This window comes from Phragmites australis, chromosome 8, assembly GCF_958298935.1.
Source record: "Phragmites australis chromosome 8, lpPhrAust1.1, whole genome shotgun sequence".
Lineage (NCBI taxonomy): Eukaryota > Viridiplantae > Streptophyta > Magnoliopsida > Poales > Poaceae > Phragmites > Phragmites australis.
This window is the reverse complement of record NC_084928.1, coordinates 6,984,681-7,000,774: the sequence shown is the minus strand read 5'-3', so window position 1 is coordinate 7,000,774 and position 16,094 is coordinate 6,984,681. Positions and strand designations below refer to the sequence as shown.

At 44.8% G+C, this 16,094-nt stretch overlaps 1 protein-coding gene across 1 annotated transcript; it reads left to right on the top strand.

The window, feature by feature from the left end:
* Nucleotides 1-2,832: 2,832 nt before the first annotated feature.
* Nucleotides 2,833-4,458, top strand: LOC133925812 (growth-regulating factor 2-like). The gene is made up of 3 exons (XM_062371563.1): nt 2,833-3,192; nt 3,285-4,019; nt 4,120-4,458. Exons 1-3 carry the CDS (start codon nt 2,991-2,993, stop codon nt 4,125-4,127), a joined length of 945 nt encoding a protein of 314 aa, XP_062227547.1. The 5' UTR covers nt 2,833-2,990; the 3' UTR covers nt 4,128-4,458.
* The last annotated feature ends 11,636 nt before the right edge of the window (nt 4,459-16,094 follow it).

Here is a 16,094-nt window from a genome sequence, read left to right as displayed (position 1 = left end):
CAAGTGTAATTGAATAGCAGCATAGCATATAAGTTGTTGTCCAAAATTATTTTATAGAAAATAGGTAAGAAGTACTAATTTGAAAAAAATATGAGGTCGCAAGGATGTTTTAACTGGCGACTGTAGTTTCTAGAGGGAGACGTTGGATTGTCCAGTCCTATATGAATGAGAGAATAAATAAATGAGATATTTTACATTTTTACAATAAAATAAATATATTTTTATTTTTATTAAATATCTAGGAACAGTAGCCATAATGCTACAGTGAGGAAAGGACCTAAGAGCTCGCCCACCCCTGGCCTTTAGGATATAGGATATATGGAGTGAAAACAGGATATGTATTTTCTACCTATCTGAAGACTTACAAAATAAATATAGAATGACTTGTATCTATGTTTAATACTATTTAACACTATCCGTGTGTGACTTTAGATCCGAGAAAAAAATAAGATATGATATAGAATGATTGATATCCGTCTGAAGTATTTGAATGTTAGATATTATGAGAAAATCTATTATGATTTTTAAGTAGGTGATATTAAATATCTTATTTTCACATCTCAGCTATCACTCTCTTCATGTTCACTTCGCTTGCGCCTCTACCGTTTAATGTGTTTTGTGAGGATACAAATGATGTGAAAATTTTTCATCTATCCGACTAACCAAAAGTTTACGATATTATCCGCTCCGACTCTAACTCCGAGAACTAAATATAGGATAGGATATATAATAAAAATAATTATTCATCACTATCCGTATAAAAAATATGAAATAGAATACATGATAAGTTATACCTATCCGTTTTCAATCCGATATTACCCCTATGAGCAGGGACCGCACCCAGAGCAGCTCCCAGAGGCATGCCCAGAGACAACTCTCAAGGGCATAAGTATCCCGAGAGATATCTCCAACACTCCTCTTGCTGGACTGTGTAACATAAGACTACATAGCATCATTTGGCTCCAATAAAAAGCCCAGAGTAAGAAAAGGGAACAGCTCCCAGCGGCATGAAGTATTGTTGTGTGCACATGTTGCAGTCTTGCAGAGTAAGAGATTGTTGGTGGACACGTCTCTTTCTCCGCCTTTCAAAGTTAAGTACGGGTAAGAGCATTTTGGAGCATAGGATATTAAAAATATAGGATAAAAAATATAGAATTAAAGTTGTTTGGCACTTACAATTCTACAGGAATCTAAAAAACTTCCAATAGATCGTTTGGATGCGATGAGGAAAAAACTTAGGAATGAGAGAAGAGATACAGAATCAAAAGAATTTTTCTATAAGGTTAAACCTCATGTTAGAAATTCTTTAAAATTCCAATGGAACAAACCATTGTATAGGAATTTTAGAGGTTTAATCCTTTATTCCAAAAGACTTTATAAGAATTTTTCGTATATGATTCAAATCGAATCCTTTAAAATTCCTCAATTCTTCCAAAGGTCCCCGAAGCCCCAGCCCTGCCCGGGTGCGCAGCGCACTGTGGGTACTGGCGCAGGCCGAGCGTTCCCTCCGCTCACCCACGCGCGCAGCGGCAGGTGGCAGCCAGCCAGCCCGAGCGCCTGCGCAGCTGCTGCCCCTGCTGCTCCCGCTGCCGCTGCAGGATGCGGCAGCAGCAGCTGCAGCGCACGCAGGTTCTGCAGCGCGCACTCTGCTCTGCGCCTGACCCGAACACTGACCGAAGTGACCCATCCTCTGCGCCGCTGCACCGCGTAAGACTGTGCCCTTTGTAACCGAACGACAAAACCAAGCCGAACCGGTCAACTCGGTTTGGCCGGTTTTCGGTTCGGAAGACCTAAAGTACGGTTTTTTTCAGTGTTCTGTTTTTTATAAACCAGTAAAAACCGAATTTTTAATAAAGGAAACAAAGTTTCGCCTCTTTTATCGTTCGATACATACAGCTTAAGTTCATTATTACAAGTTTCAAAATTATGAAACCAAAGGATTAAGATTATGAGACATAAAAAAATATAGTCTATAATTATGCTGCCATTCATTTTTGATAAAAATATACATTGTCACCGCCTCTAAATAGCGATAAGCCTTCAGCATATTCTTTCTTTCTACTTTCTTTTACAGCAGCCTCCAGAAATACAACTAAAATGTACCTAAAAATTCCCTGCATCATAATCATAATAGTTTTTTTTATTAAAGACAATATCGTTACGATACAGTGATATGGACAAAAGATGGCTGTCATGTCTACTAGGAGCGGTCTATTATTAGTTATTCTTGATCTGAGTCAATCTCTCATAATATGACTTCTAGATTTATTTATTTCCAAAGCAATAGTGATTATATGTCAAATAGATCTAGAAAAATGACACTAAAAACAGATGCTAAAAACTGAATGAACCGAATAAACCAAATGTCTATGGGCTGTTCATTCTTCATTGTCTGTTGGGCTGTAAATATAAGGCTGTTGGGCTGTTGGCTAAGCTTCTAGCCAAGTCAGCAAAGAACAAGAACAAGTGAACAACAGCCAGCCCAAAGCCCTTCTTGGCATCTTCTAACCTAGTGCTAGCAAAGAACTCACCATCGACGGGACGTCCGCCCATGGCGTACCCCGCTGGAACACGCCATGCCTGCAAGCAGCGTACCCCTTTGATGAAATGTGCGGATGTGCGGCATTGGCGTGTTACGTTCTTCTCATTTCCGATTCACGTCAAATTTAGTAGGAATAGTATTTACTGACTTGGAACCGAAATAAAATAGTGTTCACTTATCCTGAACCGAATAACCTAGCTCACCTTGAATCCCAACCAAATGGCACGCCTGCCGCTGTCAACCTGCCCTGCCCTGCCCTGCCTGCCTGCCTGACACCGTCATATGCATGATGATGGATGATAGCACGTCTTCCCGAGCGCGCGCCCCTGACACGAGCACAAACCTGGAGACTAGTATTAAACTCCCTTCGTTTCCATGTGCGAGCTGTGTCTAAGCTAGAATCACTTGGGAGTGACCTTCCTCAGCTCTCAACTCTCGACACAAGGAGATGATGCTGAACGGGCATGGCGGCGGCGGCGGGAGACGCCTGTTCACGGCGTCGCAGTGGCAGGAGCTGGAACACCAGGCGCTCATCTACAAGTACATGGCCTCCGGCGCGCCCGTGCCGCACGACCTCGTCCTGCCACTCCGCCTCGCCACCGGCGTCGACACCGTCCCTTCCCTCGCCTTCCCGCCCCAGCCGCCGTCCCGTGCGTTCGCTCTTCTCGTTGCATGTTTTTTTTGCTTTTGCTTTGTTCGCTGGTCAGCGTTGATGGTTTGGTGCTTCGGCGCGCGTGTGCAGTGGGGTACTGGGGGTGCTACGGCCCGGGGGCGCAGTTCGGGCGGAAGGCGGAGGACCCGGAGCCGGGGCGGTGCCGGCGGACGGACGGCAAGAAGTGGCGCTGCTCCAGGGAGGCCCACGGCGACTCCAAGTACTGCGAGAAGCACATTCACCGCGGCAAGAACCGTTCAAGAAAGCCTGTGGAAGTGACCTCCTCCGCCAACTCCCCCGCCGCCGCCGCCGCCTACCGGCCGTCCGCGCTCTCCATCTCGCCCCCTCGCGCACTCGACGCGCCTAGCTACGGCCACCACCACCAGCATCTCCATCACGGCGCCTCCTCTGCTCGCGCCCCCGCTCAGACTGCCAGCACTCTCCAGCTCCACCTCGACGCCGGCTTCCACGGGGCGTCGCCACCGCCGTCTTACCACAGGTACGCTCGCGCTTACCGCACGCCGTCATCGCTCTTCCCGGGCGGTTACGGCTACGGCTACGGGTCATCCAAGGAGCTTGAGGAAGCGGAGCTGAGGCGGCGGCATTACCTCGTGCTCGGAGCTGACCTGAGCCTGGACAAGCCGCCGGCCGCCGCCAGCCGTGACGCCGCGGCCATGGAGAAGCCTCTGCGGCGCTTCCTCGACGAGTGGCCGCGGGAGAGCAGCGACGGGAGGCCGTGGACGGGGGCGGAGGACGAGACGCAGCTCTCCATCTCCATCCCCGCGGCTTCGCCGTCCGACCTCGCCGCCTCACGTTACCACAACGGTAAAAGCGCGTCCGCAAAAAACCTCAACTTTTTTATCTCTTGCGTCCAATCACTCCGCTGATTCATTCTCGCATCGTCGTGGCTCGATTCGATCTGCAGGGGAGTGAGTGATGGGTGCATTTCGGTGCTGCAAGCCTGCAACAGCAAGGAACATGCACGTTGCTTCGCTGAACCGCCGCACGGGGGGCATGCAAGCTCAGCCTGAGACCCTGAACCAAACCAAATCATGTTGTAGCAGCACTCTAGTTAGCACTACGTTTTGATCTTCTTTTTTAGTTTTCTATCAAATGTTAGGTTGTGGTTTGTGTAACATTTTCGTTTAACGATCGCCCAGAATAGTCTGAGGCGACGTGACGTGACGTGAGGTTGCTTGCTCCTGTTTCTTCCTTTGGGTGCGTTTTCAGTCAGTGATGTATGCCTTGTCAGCAGTTTTCTGTTACCCATGCCTTTGATTCCTTCACCCGATTCCTCTGCCTTTGATCGTTTGTCACATCTGTGGATTGTTCCTAACACATCTGACTCCGGCACTACTTCTTCACCCAGATGATCTGCCAAAACAAAACACGCCTGCTTGATGCTCAATCTCACAGCTCACGCACGGACTAATACGCCTGCAGCAAGCTTTCCAGAGACTCGGCACATGGCTGGCTTAGCCTGCATCTCGACTCAGCTTACTGCAGCAGGCGAAAGCGGCTGCTCTCTGAGAGAGGCGAATCTCACCGGCAATCTGGAGGTCGAGGAACCGTTCAAAACGGGCACGGATTCTGAAGGCCAAGCTGCACGTGAAGACGATGAAGTCACGGCGCGCTTGCGCTTGTCGGGGCGCGGCTCGGTGGCGTCTGCGCCGGGGAAAGCAGAGTTGCAGAGCAGAGGCCCTCCTGCCTTGTGCAGCTGAGGCATTATTCTACTGACAGGGGTGGCGCAGACGGTGTGGGCGCGCTGCTCGTGTTGACTGTACGTACGCCCCATGGCAAATGTACTGGTCTGTGCTCTCGGGTTGTCTTTGCTTCCCAGAATCGCAGTGGATTGATTGGAGATCCAACTATCCGAGTAGCCTTTGAGCTACGAAGACGTTAATGTTAGGGTACGATCCGAGTAGCATAGAGGAGAATTGGTAGTAGTTCGGAGGAGGAAGAACCGATGAAGATGAAGAACATCCAGGGTTTAGGGTTTAGCAGTTCAGATGGGAACAGAATAACATTGCTTTACAACTTTTCCCTCTCCTCTCTGCCATGCCCTCTCATATAATACACAAGTTGACTTGGGCCTCAACGCATCAACGAAAGCTCAACTGGGACTAGAAACGTTGGGATTAGGCTTGAGCTGTCTATTGAACCTTCGAGGCTTATCCGCTGGTAGCTTCTTCTTCCTTTTGCCGACACCATCCTAGTCAACAACGCAATCATGCCCTCCCCCTTGAGCGCCTGCTTGCCGCCAAGCACGAGCCATGGGAAAGCGTTGTCGTAGTGCTTTAGCGTCCTCCCAGGTGGCCAACTCCACCTCAACGAAGACCATTTCACTAGCACCTAGGCAATAGACGATGATCCCCGTGTGGCCATGCAACGTTGCAAAACAAGCTTGGGCACACAAAAACAAATATTAGTTGCTAGTAAATCAAGGACTACCTGAGCCTTGATCCCGATAGCTACTTTTAATTGGGAGACATGGAATATTGGATGGATTGAGCTCGCAAGGGGTAATTCCAAGCTCGTGTTGTACTAGAACTCGACCAATCCACTAGCTCCACTTCGATGGGTAGGCACTGAAGAAGTAGTGGAGATAGTCCCCACGCATTGGTTGAGTTTCTCGATCTGACCATCTGTTTGCGTATGGTAGACAAAGCTCATCCGCATTTTGGTGCCAGTCAGCTTGAACATCTCTTGCTAGAACGGGCTCGTGAAGTTTTGATCCCTGTCAGAGATAATCGAGAGAGGCAAGCTATGCAATTTGTAAATGGAATTCATGAATACCTTAGCGATGTGCGTCACTGTAAAGGGATGGGCCAACGGAATGAAGTAGCTGTACTTAGAGAATTTGTCCACGACCACTAGTAACACATTGAAGTGTCCAGATCACGGCAGTCCCTCCACGAAATCAGGAGATATAATTTGCCAGGACTGAGTTGGAACGGCCCGGGGTTGTAACAAACCTAGGTACTTGGCGCTATCGGGCTTTTCTTGTTGACAGATAGTGCATGAGGTCACCAAGTCATGGATTTGCGATTTCATCACGCACCAAGAGAATAATTTCTTGACCAGCTGATAAGTGACGGGAAAGCCTGAATGTCTACCTATCGCGCTACTGTGTAGAGCATGAACAATGCGGCACTGCAATTCTTCATCATGGCCAATCCAAATGCGCTGTTTGTAGCGTATAATGCCTTGATTCAGTGCATATCCACACGATTCAGAGGAAGAAGCAGCCAATTCTGCCAGCAAACGTTACACAAATGGGTCCTGATTGTAACTAGCCATGACATCAGCAGCCAGCTCGGCTGACAAGAAGAGATAGAGAGCAATTCCATAATAGGAGACAACCGGTGAGATAACGTGTTCGCTGCTCGATTTGTGATGCCCTTCTTATAGACGATGCGATAGTGAAGGCCTAATAGCTTTGTGAACACCTTCTGTTGTCAGAGCGTATGAAGTCGCTACTAATTCAAGTGTGCAAAATTGCATTGATCGGTGTGGATGACGAATTCACTCAATTGCAGATAAGGACGCCATTGATCAATTGCAACAAGAATAACCAGATACTCCTTCTCATATGTTGAGAGCCCTCTAGTGCACGGTCCCATGGATTTGCTGACGAAGGTGAGCGAATGGCCGTCCTGCATGAGTACTGCACGGACGCCCAATTCACTGGCATCCATCTCAATGTGAAATTGCTTGGAGAAATCTGGAAGGGCAAGCACTGGGGCTTGAATCAATGCTTGCTTGAGATTGTGGAATGTTGTCTCCGTTTGGGATGCCTAGATGAACAGTGTGTTCTTGCGCAACAGGTTTGTTAATGGTTTGCTGATAGACTCAAATTGGCAGATGAACTTGCGATAATAACTGGTGAGGCCTAAGAAGCTGCGTAGCTCCTTCACTGATGCAGGTGTAGGCCAATCGTGAATCGCTATAATCTTGGATTCGCCAGATACGTGATTTTCTGCTGCATGAAGGCATACTTGGAGAGCTTGACATTCCATTGGTCAGTTCACAAGAGATGCAATACCTTATCTAGGTGAACTAAGTGATCCTCGAATGATTTTTGCTATAAATGAGTTTATCATCAAAAAAACACAAGAACACACTTACGAAGAAGCTCTAACAATGTTGCGTTCATAGCGCTTTGTAAGGTAGCCGGGGCGCTTGACAACCCGAAGGCCACAACACAAAATTAGTAATGGCCCGGGTGAGTCTGGAAAACCGACTTGAATTCCTCTCCCTCACACAGTTTGATTTGGTGATATTCGGCACGCAAACCCAATTTGGAAAACCAAGAAGGGCTAGACAATTCATCGAGTAATTAGTCGATTACTGTGACTGGATAATTAGTTTTGACAACAAGGAATTGAGTTGTTGGTAATCGGCACAAAAAAGCCATTTGTTGTCTTTTTTTCTTCACAAGAAGCACTGAAGAGGAGAACTCACTCGTGCTATGTTGTATTAGACCTTGCTGTAACATCTCCTGAACTTGCTATTCTACCTTGGATTTCAGCACTGGTGGGTAACGATAGAGCCTAATATGCACTGGTTTGGCACCCGATAACAACATAATTACATGGTCACAAGATCTAGGAGGAGGTAGTCCCTGAGGTTATGCAAAGATATCCTTGTATTGATCCAAGATGGCATGCACAATTTAGGAATAGGTGCTTGCTAGTGTTGATCTTCATAAGTCTGAACTGGAACCATTTGCAGAGAAGTGCATTCAAGTGTATCCGGTAATAGACCCTGAAGAGTAACCCAAGTACCCTAATATGGAATAGAGAGCCACTTGTATCCCCAGTGAATCTTCAAGGGACAGAAGATCTGAAGCCAATCCATGCCAATAATGGCGTCATAGGAATGCAGTGGAAGAATTTTGATAGGAGTGTGGAACACAATACCTTGGATGGACCAACTGACTAATTTGAGTTCCTGTTGGCAAGACAAAACCTGACCATTAGCAACTTAGACATTGAGGGGCTGAGATAGGGTAGTGAGATTATGAAACTGAGCAGCAATATTGGAACTCAAAAATGTATGGGAGCTGCTCGAGTCCAAAAGAGTCAACATATCAATTCCTTATATGCTACCTTGCAGCTTCAGAGTTTTGGGATATTCAGTCCATGATATAGCTTCACAAGATATTGTCATCAGACTATTGTTAGGAACAAGTGCCGATTGGTCAGAGAGCTACAATTCCACCTCCTCGCAAGCATAGAGCTCCCAAAATTGTACAGTAGGATCACACTTGTGATCACGACTTTACTTCATGGCACACTTATAGCACAGTCCTCGTGCTCTGCGATAGGCACGCAATGCTACCATCTTGTCATTAGTTTTTTTGTTGACGAGCTACCTCAATGCCCCTATTATCTTCCGTCAGTTCTTATGGCATTGGCTTGGCTTGCTGGACAGGATATACTAGATTAGTGCCACGGAACACTAAGCGACTTGTTGAAGTATAATCCGACTTGTAGACATCACGACGTCGTCTCGTATCGCTGATCTCTTCCTGCAATGAGGCAAGAACACAAGCAATATCAAGATTGGCGGGGTTGTTGCACTAATATAACTGATCTAATACCCTAACGCAATCCATCAATAAATCATGTTGTATAATATAATGGATCAGGAGTGGAATCATATCCGACGAGTTAATCAACAAATTCAACAAACTTGTCAACATATTCTTTAACCATAGTGGTTTGACGAATATGAAATAGTTGCCTAATTAAACTCTCATGTTCATCCCGGCCAAAACGCATGAGCATGAGTTCAAAAAATTCAGACCAAATGCATTGACGAACACTGCGATCGACTGACTAAAGTCAGCGTGCGGCGACTCTGGTGAGATGCATGGATGCGACTTTGACCCACATAGAGTGATCAATACCAAACATATCGAAATAGCTCTCGCATATGCTCTTCCACAATTTTGGTCTATCCCTGTCAAATTCTGGAAAATTAAGCTTTGACAATTTGGTGGAATGGTGAAACGAACTAGATGATCGAGGTGTGAACTCGAACTGTGGAATGAAAGGTAAGGTATAGACTGGATGTGGATCAGTGGTACCTTTGACCACGAGATACGAAATGGTGGACATCGACCTAAACACATTCTCCCAGTGGTCTTGTCGCACGCGATGCCCATGAGGGTCGATGGTTGGTTCTCCGGTAGGAGGGCGCGCGAGAACCATCTCCGAGTGAAGAGGGATGCCCAACGATGCATTCGCCAGATCAAGCACCATCCTATCCTTGTGCTTGCAGAGCACTCCGATCTCAAGCCACATGTTCTCCACGGTGGCATCGATTTGAGGCTTCCACACATCGATCATGGTTGAGAGGTCGTCGATCTTCTACAACTTGTCGCCCAACGAAGTCTTGACACCGTTGAATCGTTGTTCAATGGCCTTGAAGCAATCATGAAGCACATTGAGGATGAGCTTCGTCTACGGGTCCATGGCACCGAGTGATTTCTGGTAGCGAGTGAAATGGTGGTGGGAATCTAGAGCGACAAGAATGAGGACTCTGATACCAGGTTGTTAGGGCACGATCCGAGTAGCATAGAGGATAATTGGAAGTAGTTTGAAGGAGGATGAACTGATGAAGACGAAGAATAGTTCGGGGTTCAAGGTTTAGTAGTTCAGAGGGGAATGGAATGACATTGCTCTACAACTTGCCCTCTCATATACACACACAAGCCGACTTGGGCCTCAACGCATCAGCAAGCCCAACTGGGACCAAAAACATTGAGATTGCGCTTGGGCTGTCTGTTGGACCTTCTGGGCTTATCCATTGGTAGCTTCTTCTTCCTTGTGTCAGCGTCGTCCTCGTAAGCAGTGATAACTATTAAGCATGCCAGAATTTCGATGTCAAGCAAATAAAAATAAATCCCAATAATAATTGTTGTCCAAAGGCCTTCTACTCACTATTTTGTCTTTTTTCCCTATTGAATACTATTAGCTCGCATGATGGAAGAAAAGCTTGATCAATGCCGCTTAAGGTGGTTTGGACATATCCAATAGATACCTCTAGATGCACCGGTGCATGATATAAAGAAATATAAATATGCCAATAATACAAGAAGAGTATGAGTCGGCCTAAGTTTAACATGATGGAATGTGTGAAAATTAACTATCCACGTGCCAAAACCATGGCCTAGGAATCGAGCTTCTTTCACAGTTTTTATTTTACTCTTTTGCAGGTATTACTAATTTACTCTATTATTATCTTTTTTCTATCATTCTTTCTCTTTGGTTTGTGTAGCTTTTAATGGATTTCATCTTCAACCTATCCTTACTTGCATGTGACTAAAGATTTTGTTGTTGTTGTTGTGGTAGCTATCGTAATACTATCACCTCGATTGATTGCTCAATCATGTATAACATTGAGGGATTTTTATTAGACTCGGGCTAACTTCCCTTCCAATATCACCCTTATATTTCAACCTTAGGTGCATGTATGTTTTGCAATCTGCCTGTCATCCTGCACACCGATGATATCTTTGCTAGACCCGAGCATTTCCCCAACCTCGTCATTGTTCTCAGCTTGTGGGCCAGAAACCTATGCCACCACGTTGAGCGGCAAGGCCACTTGGGCATTCCAACCCTGAATAGTTTATGAAACCAGTTTTTGAAAGGTTCTAATTCATTGGTTCTTCTATAGAAAAGGAGAAATCCAATGATCCACTGATCTGTATATTGTGTCTACTTTAACCTTCAACTAACAATTGTATAAGTGTTTCACACATGTGGAAGTGGAATCAATCTATGGTATAGCAATCCAAAGAAGAAGAAAAAATAGCATAATAAAAGGGAGATTTGTATACACAACATTCACAACATGATCATATAATTTCAAGAGGGAGTAAAATGGCAAGTACCTGGACAGGAGCGTGAAGGGGACCGTATCGTCCAGAGTTGACCGTACATAGCAACGCTATGAGGAGGGTCAAGATGGTGACCGATTTATAGGGGCATGAAAATAATTCTCGCATAGTACCTTAGTGCAAAGATAGCGCAAGGGAGATGACCTCCGTGGTAAATGGCAGTGGAGGCGACGTGTGGACGGCAGCACACCCTCTCCAAAAAGCTGGCGCTGTAGACGAAGTGTGGGAGGTGACACACCCTCTGGAGAAACCCGACGGTGAATGTATGGAAGATAAATATTGGATATCTAGGTATGGAAGGCCAATAATAGGAGATCGAATGTATTTTTGGAATGTATAGAAGGTAAATATTGGACGTCTAGGAATGGAAGGCAAATAATAGGAGATTAAATAATTTTTGGAATGAGAAACAGGATCTAATTTTGCACGGTGATCGTTTGATCAACTCGGATGGATGGTGGAGATCGATCAGATCTGTCGCAACTCATGTATTTTATAGGAGTATAGATTAATCCTTTTTCTAAAAATGTACCAAGCCTAAAATTATTTTCAAAATTAGGTCATCAAAGCTAGAGTTAACCTATCTACAAAGCTAATGTAACTGGACCTTAGTATCAATCATGTTTGTGCTAAACTGGGACTTAGCCAAATCTCATGAATCCTTATACTAAGACCCTGTTTTACAAAGCTCTAATTTCCAGCTCCATATCATATTTTAAGGTTCTAGGCTATAATAGAGTAGTTTAAGTTACTATTTTTAATATAAAATAAAAACTAGATGACTTACCCAAATATTCTCAGTGTACCCACAACTCCGGCTTCATAAATCCTTGGAGCTAGAGCTCTGCCAAACATGGGCTAATCTGTGCCCTGAGTTCCTACCCTAAATCTCTTATTGGCTTAAGGGTTCAATTATGAAAATAGTTTTGGGTTGGCTTCACTTTTTACAAAATGATTAACAAAATGTCAGAATAAGCAATATATAGCATTGATCAACCGAGTGGCTGTTGGATCTGAAGCAACCACGCTAGAAGCCGTCGGATCCGTCTTTTCAGCATGGAACCCTTCAGGGTCCCTTTGGAATGAGGAATGGTGTGGGATTTTCGGAGGATTCAATTCCTATCAGAAAATTCCCTATGAGGGCTTTGGAACAAAGGAATGCTACCCAACAAATCCGTTGAAATTCCTATGGAATGGGCTATTCCTAAGGAATTTTGGAGGAAACTAAACATAAGGTCTAACTTCATAGTTTTCTTCTCTTGTGTCTTGGGTTTCCTATATTTTTCATGTGTTGCATTTAAATGTTACTTTTTAGACTTTCTTGTGTTCTAAATTCATGTCGGAATCCAAGTGCTTGGGCACTCCAATCCTGCATTTTTCCTGTTCTTGCGTTCAAAGAGACCCTCAAACTCGTTGAGTTGTCGTACTCCCATTTCCGTCAATCTGACGAAATTCCCAGGTTCCAATTCACCTTTTGCACGAGGACCTCCCCACAAACTTCCTCCCCCATAGTTCTTCCCTTTCCGATGGCCGCTAGGGATGGCAGTTTGCCTTGTCGGATCGGGTCTCCGCAGGTTTTAGACCTGATGAGGACGGGTTTGGGTGAAAAAATGGCCCCACAAGGCCATCAGGTTGGGGCCCCGACCTGAACCAGGTTCGGGTTCGGGTCTATTTTTTTCACCTGTGGGTGGCACCTGAAACCTAAAAATTCATGGGCCAATTGCCAAATCCTAGCCTAGCCACCCAGTCGACTATGTCGGCCTGACTATAACCTCTTTGACTCTCTGGTCGGCTACCCTGCTAACCCTAGGCGCCCACCCGTGAGTCTGTGACTCGACCACCCATGCTGACACTAGTAGATCTAGAGTGGCGACTGGCTTGCAGGGAGCAGCGATGCTTGTGTGCTCAGTAGCACGTCTAGCGCTTGGCGGCATTGCAGCACTTTCCCCTCTGGCCCTACCCTACTTGGGCAGCTTGGTTGTAGACCCATAGTCCTGCATCTGGTCTCTGGTAGTTCGGTGCTCCCTATTACTTTTCATTTCTTCAGTTCGGCTTCCTCTTCTTTCTTCGGTTATCCTATTACTTTTCACATATGAACAATATTGCAGGAATGTGGCACAACCCAATGTTGAATGTTTTTTCCATTTTGTTTTGCTGCAGCAACTGGTCTCCATATCTATTAATCTATGTTAGTTATGTCCTAGAAAAGTAAAAGCAATCCTCATATGGTATCCTATGCGGCAAAAATGAAAACTAAGACACTCCCTGGGACATTCTGAGGCTATTTTGTGTCCCTTTAGTCTGTAGTACACTTGTAACCTTAGCTCTCCTACACGTTATCATCTTATTTTGGCATGCACTGCTATACTTCTGAAAATATGTGATAGGGAAAAGTATGTACTTATTGTGATGCCATACTTCAGTAGAAATCATTGCAGCTTAATGCCATGTTGGTGTTATGATATGCAGTCTCCATGGTATCTTGCCCTCCTATCCCACAAGTTCAATGATCATTCTTACCAAATTGACAAGTTATGTCCTAGGATAAGTTTCTTGTGGTGTAGACTCTAGATTATCGAAAACTTTTCATCTGTTAGGTTGTGAGCGATGTACAGCAGTGCAGTGCATACTCAGTCAATAACAAAGGTTATGATATTGAATCACATATTTTTCCAATAGATACGGAAGTGCATACAATAGTGTAGTGCATATTCTGGGACCGGATATCTTGAATAAATGATCCAAAGTCAAATGGAGTAGAAGAACATTTTTAATTAAAAAATGGAAGTCTCAGTCATGTAGTTCTCTGTACACTAAGAAATGCCTATATAGGAACTTGTACATATGATTATTGCAAGTTTTCAGATTATCTAGACTTTTATAAAGACTTTTTTTAGCTATGTGAAATAGCAGCAAAAATTTGTATAGCTTAAGTTCAACACAAGTGTAGTGGGCGCTGATTTGTGGGAGGGGATTTAGATTGAGATAGACAGTGGGAGACGGAAGCTCTTTGTTGGCGTTTGGCAAGGGTAGGGCGGCACTAGGGTTAGGGCACAGGAGGAGGTGGCGGCGTGTGGTACTATTCATGTTCATGAACAGTACCCACGAGTGGTGACGGTAGCAACAAGGGAGGGGAGAAAGGAGTTCAGGAAAAACTCTAAACCTTTCTTGATCTCATTGATGGATGTCTCCCTCTATATATATAGAGGAGAAGACTTGACCCCTAAGAAACTAGAGATTGGATCTTATAGATATGATCACAATCTTGATTACATTCTTTTAAAATAAAACCTTCTAATTATATCTAATGATGTGTGGACCAACTGGGCCCACCCTAATGTATGGCAGTTTAGCCCACCACCTTGCTCTTCCTGCGGCTATACTACTGGTCGACCATGACATCTCTCCCCGCCTACTGAAGCAGCTCATCCTCGAACTGCAGTGTCGGATATAGGTGGCGGATGGCAGAACTGTTTTCCCACAAAGTTTCGGACGCCGGTTGATCTTTCCATTGAATTTAAAATTTGGAGTTCTCCTCAATAGCATCTAGCACAAAGGACCTTAGCAGGATGAGGTACAACACTTCCCTCATGAATAACTGGTATCTTCGGTGGAGATGAAGGCACAAGTCCATTGTATTTCTTGAGAAGACCAACATGAAACACATTATGAATACGACTATCCGATGGCAAGTCCAGGCGATAAGCAACCTCACTAATACGTTCCAGAACTTGATAGGGTCCATAATAACGAGGAGATAGTTTGTCTTTTGGAGCAATAGCAATTGCAACTGCAGTTCGTGTGAGAAGGCGCAACCAAACCCAATCTCCCATAACAAATTCCAATTGGGGATGATGCTTATTATACTAAAAATGTTGAAACTCCTGAGCCTGAAGAAGGTGTTCCCGAATAGAAGACAAGAAGGCATCGCGATCCGCCAAAAGGTCATCCACTGCTGGAATTCGGACATTGCGAGTATCATAAGATTGAAGGACCGGCAAATCTCGACAATAGACCACCATGAATGGTGTTTCCTTTAGAGAGGAATGGAATGATGTGTTATAGCAATATTCAGCCCAAGGAAGCCAATGAATCCAATCTTTGGGTTTGTCCTCAGTGCGACAACAAAGAAACATCACAATGACTTTATTGGCAGCCTCAGGTTGTCCATCTGATTGGGGGTGATAAGCAGAACTCATATATTGAAGTCCAAAAAGAGCAAAAAGTTCCTTCCAAAAGTGGCTCGTAAAGATGTCCCGATCACTCACAATAGATCATGGCATCCAATGAAGACGAACAATTTCATCAAACAAGGTACGCGCCACCATCGGTGTTGTAAATTGGTGAGCCAAGGGTATAAGAAGAGCATATTTAGAGAAACGATCCACCACAGTAAGAATAACAGTTTTGCTGGCAACTTTTGGTAAGCTTTCAATAAAATCCATAGCAATGTCGTCCCAAATCTGACATGGCACATCCAAACTTTGGAGAAGACCGGCTGGATGAAGATGTTCGGTCTTATTTCTTTGGCAACAAAATTGTGAACTTCACGAAGATCACCTGGAACATAAAAATCGACATGAAGGCGTTGAAGTGTCTTTTGAACACCCTCATGTGCTGAAGCATGAATACCATGAAGGACCGTTTGAAGCAGCGAACAACTTGTTGGAACATAAACATGTTTGTTGTAAGGAATCAACCCATCAGATACTTCCCATGGAAGAGTGTGGTTTCCATAGTGAATCTCAACTAATAATTGACTCATGTGTGAGGAACCATCCAAATAGTATTCTAATTAATCATCAAGAGGATCATTATTCATAATCACAACCTCGACGATTAACCAGAATACCATTCCGGTAGTCCCGGCACGTGTTTTGTGCTCAGGATCGGAACACATGCCTTCCAACTCAAATATCACAACACAGTTTAAAAGAGAGCAAGTAATTAAGCTGTATTACAATATTTAAACATACAACTGCTTCCACAAT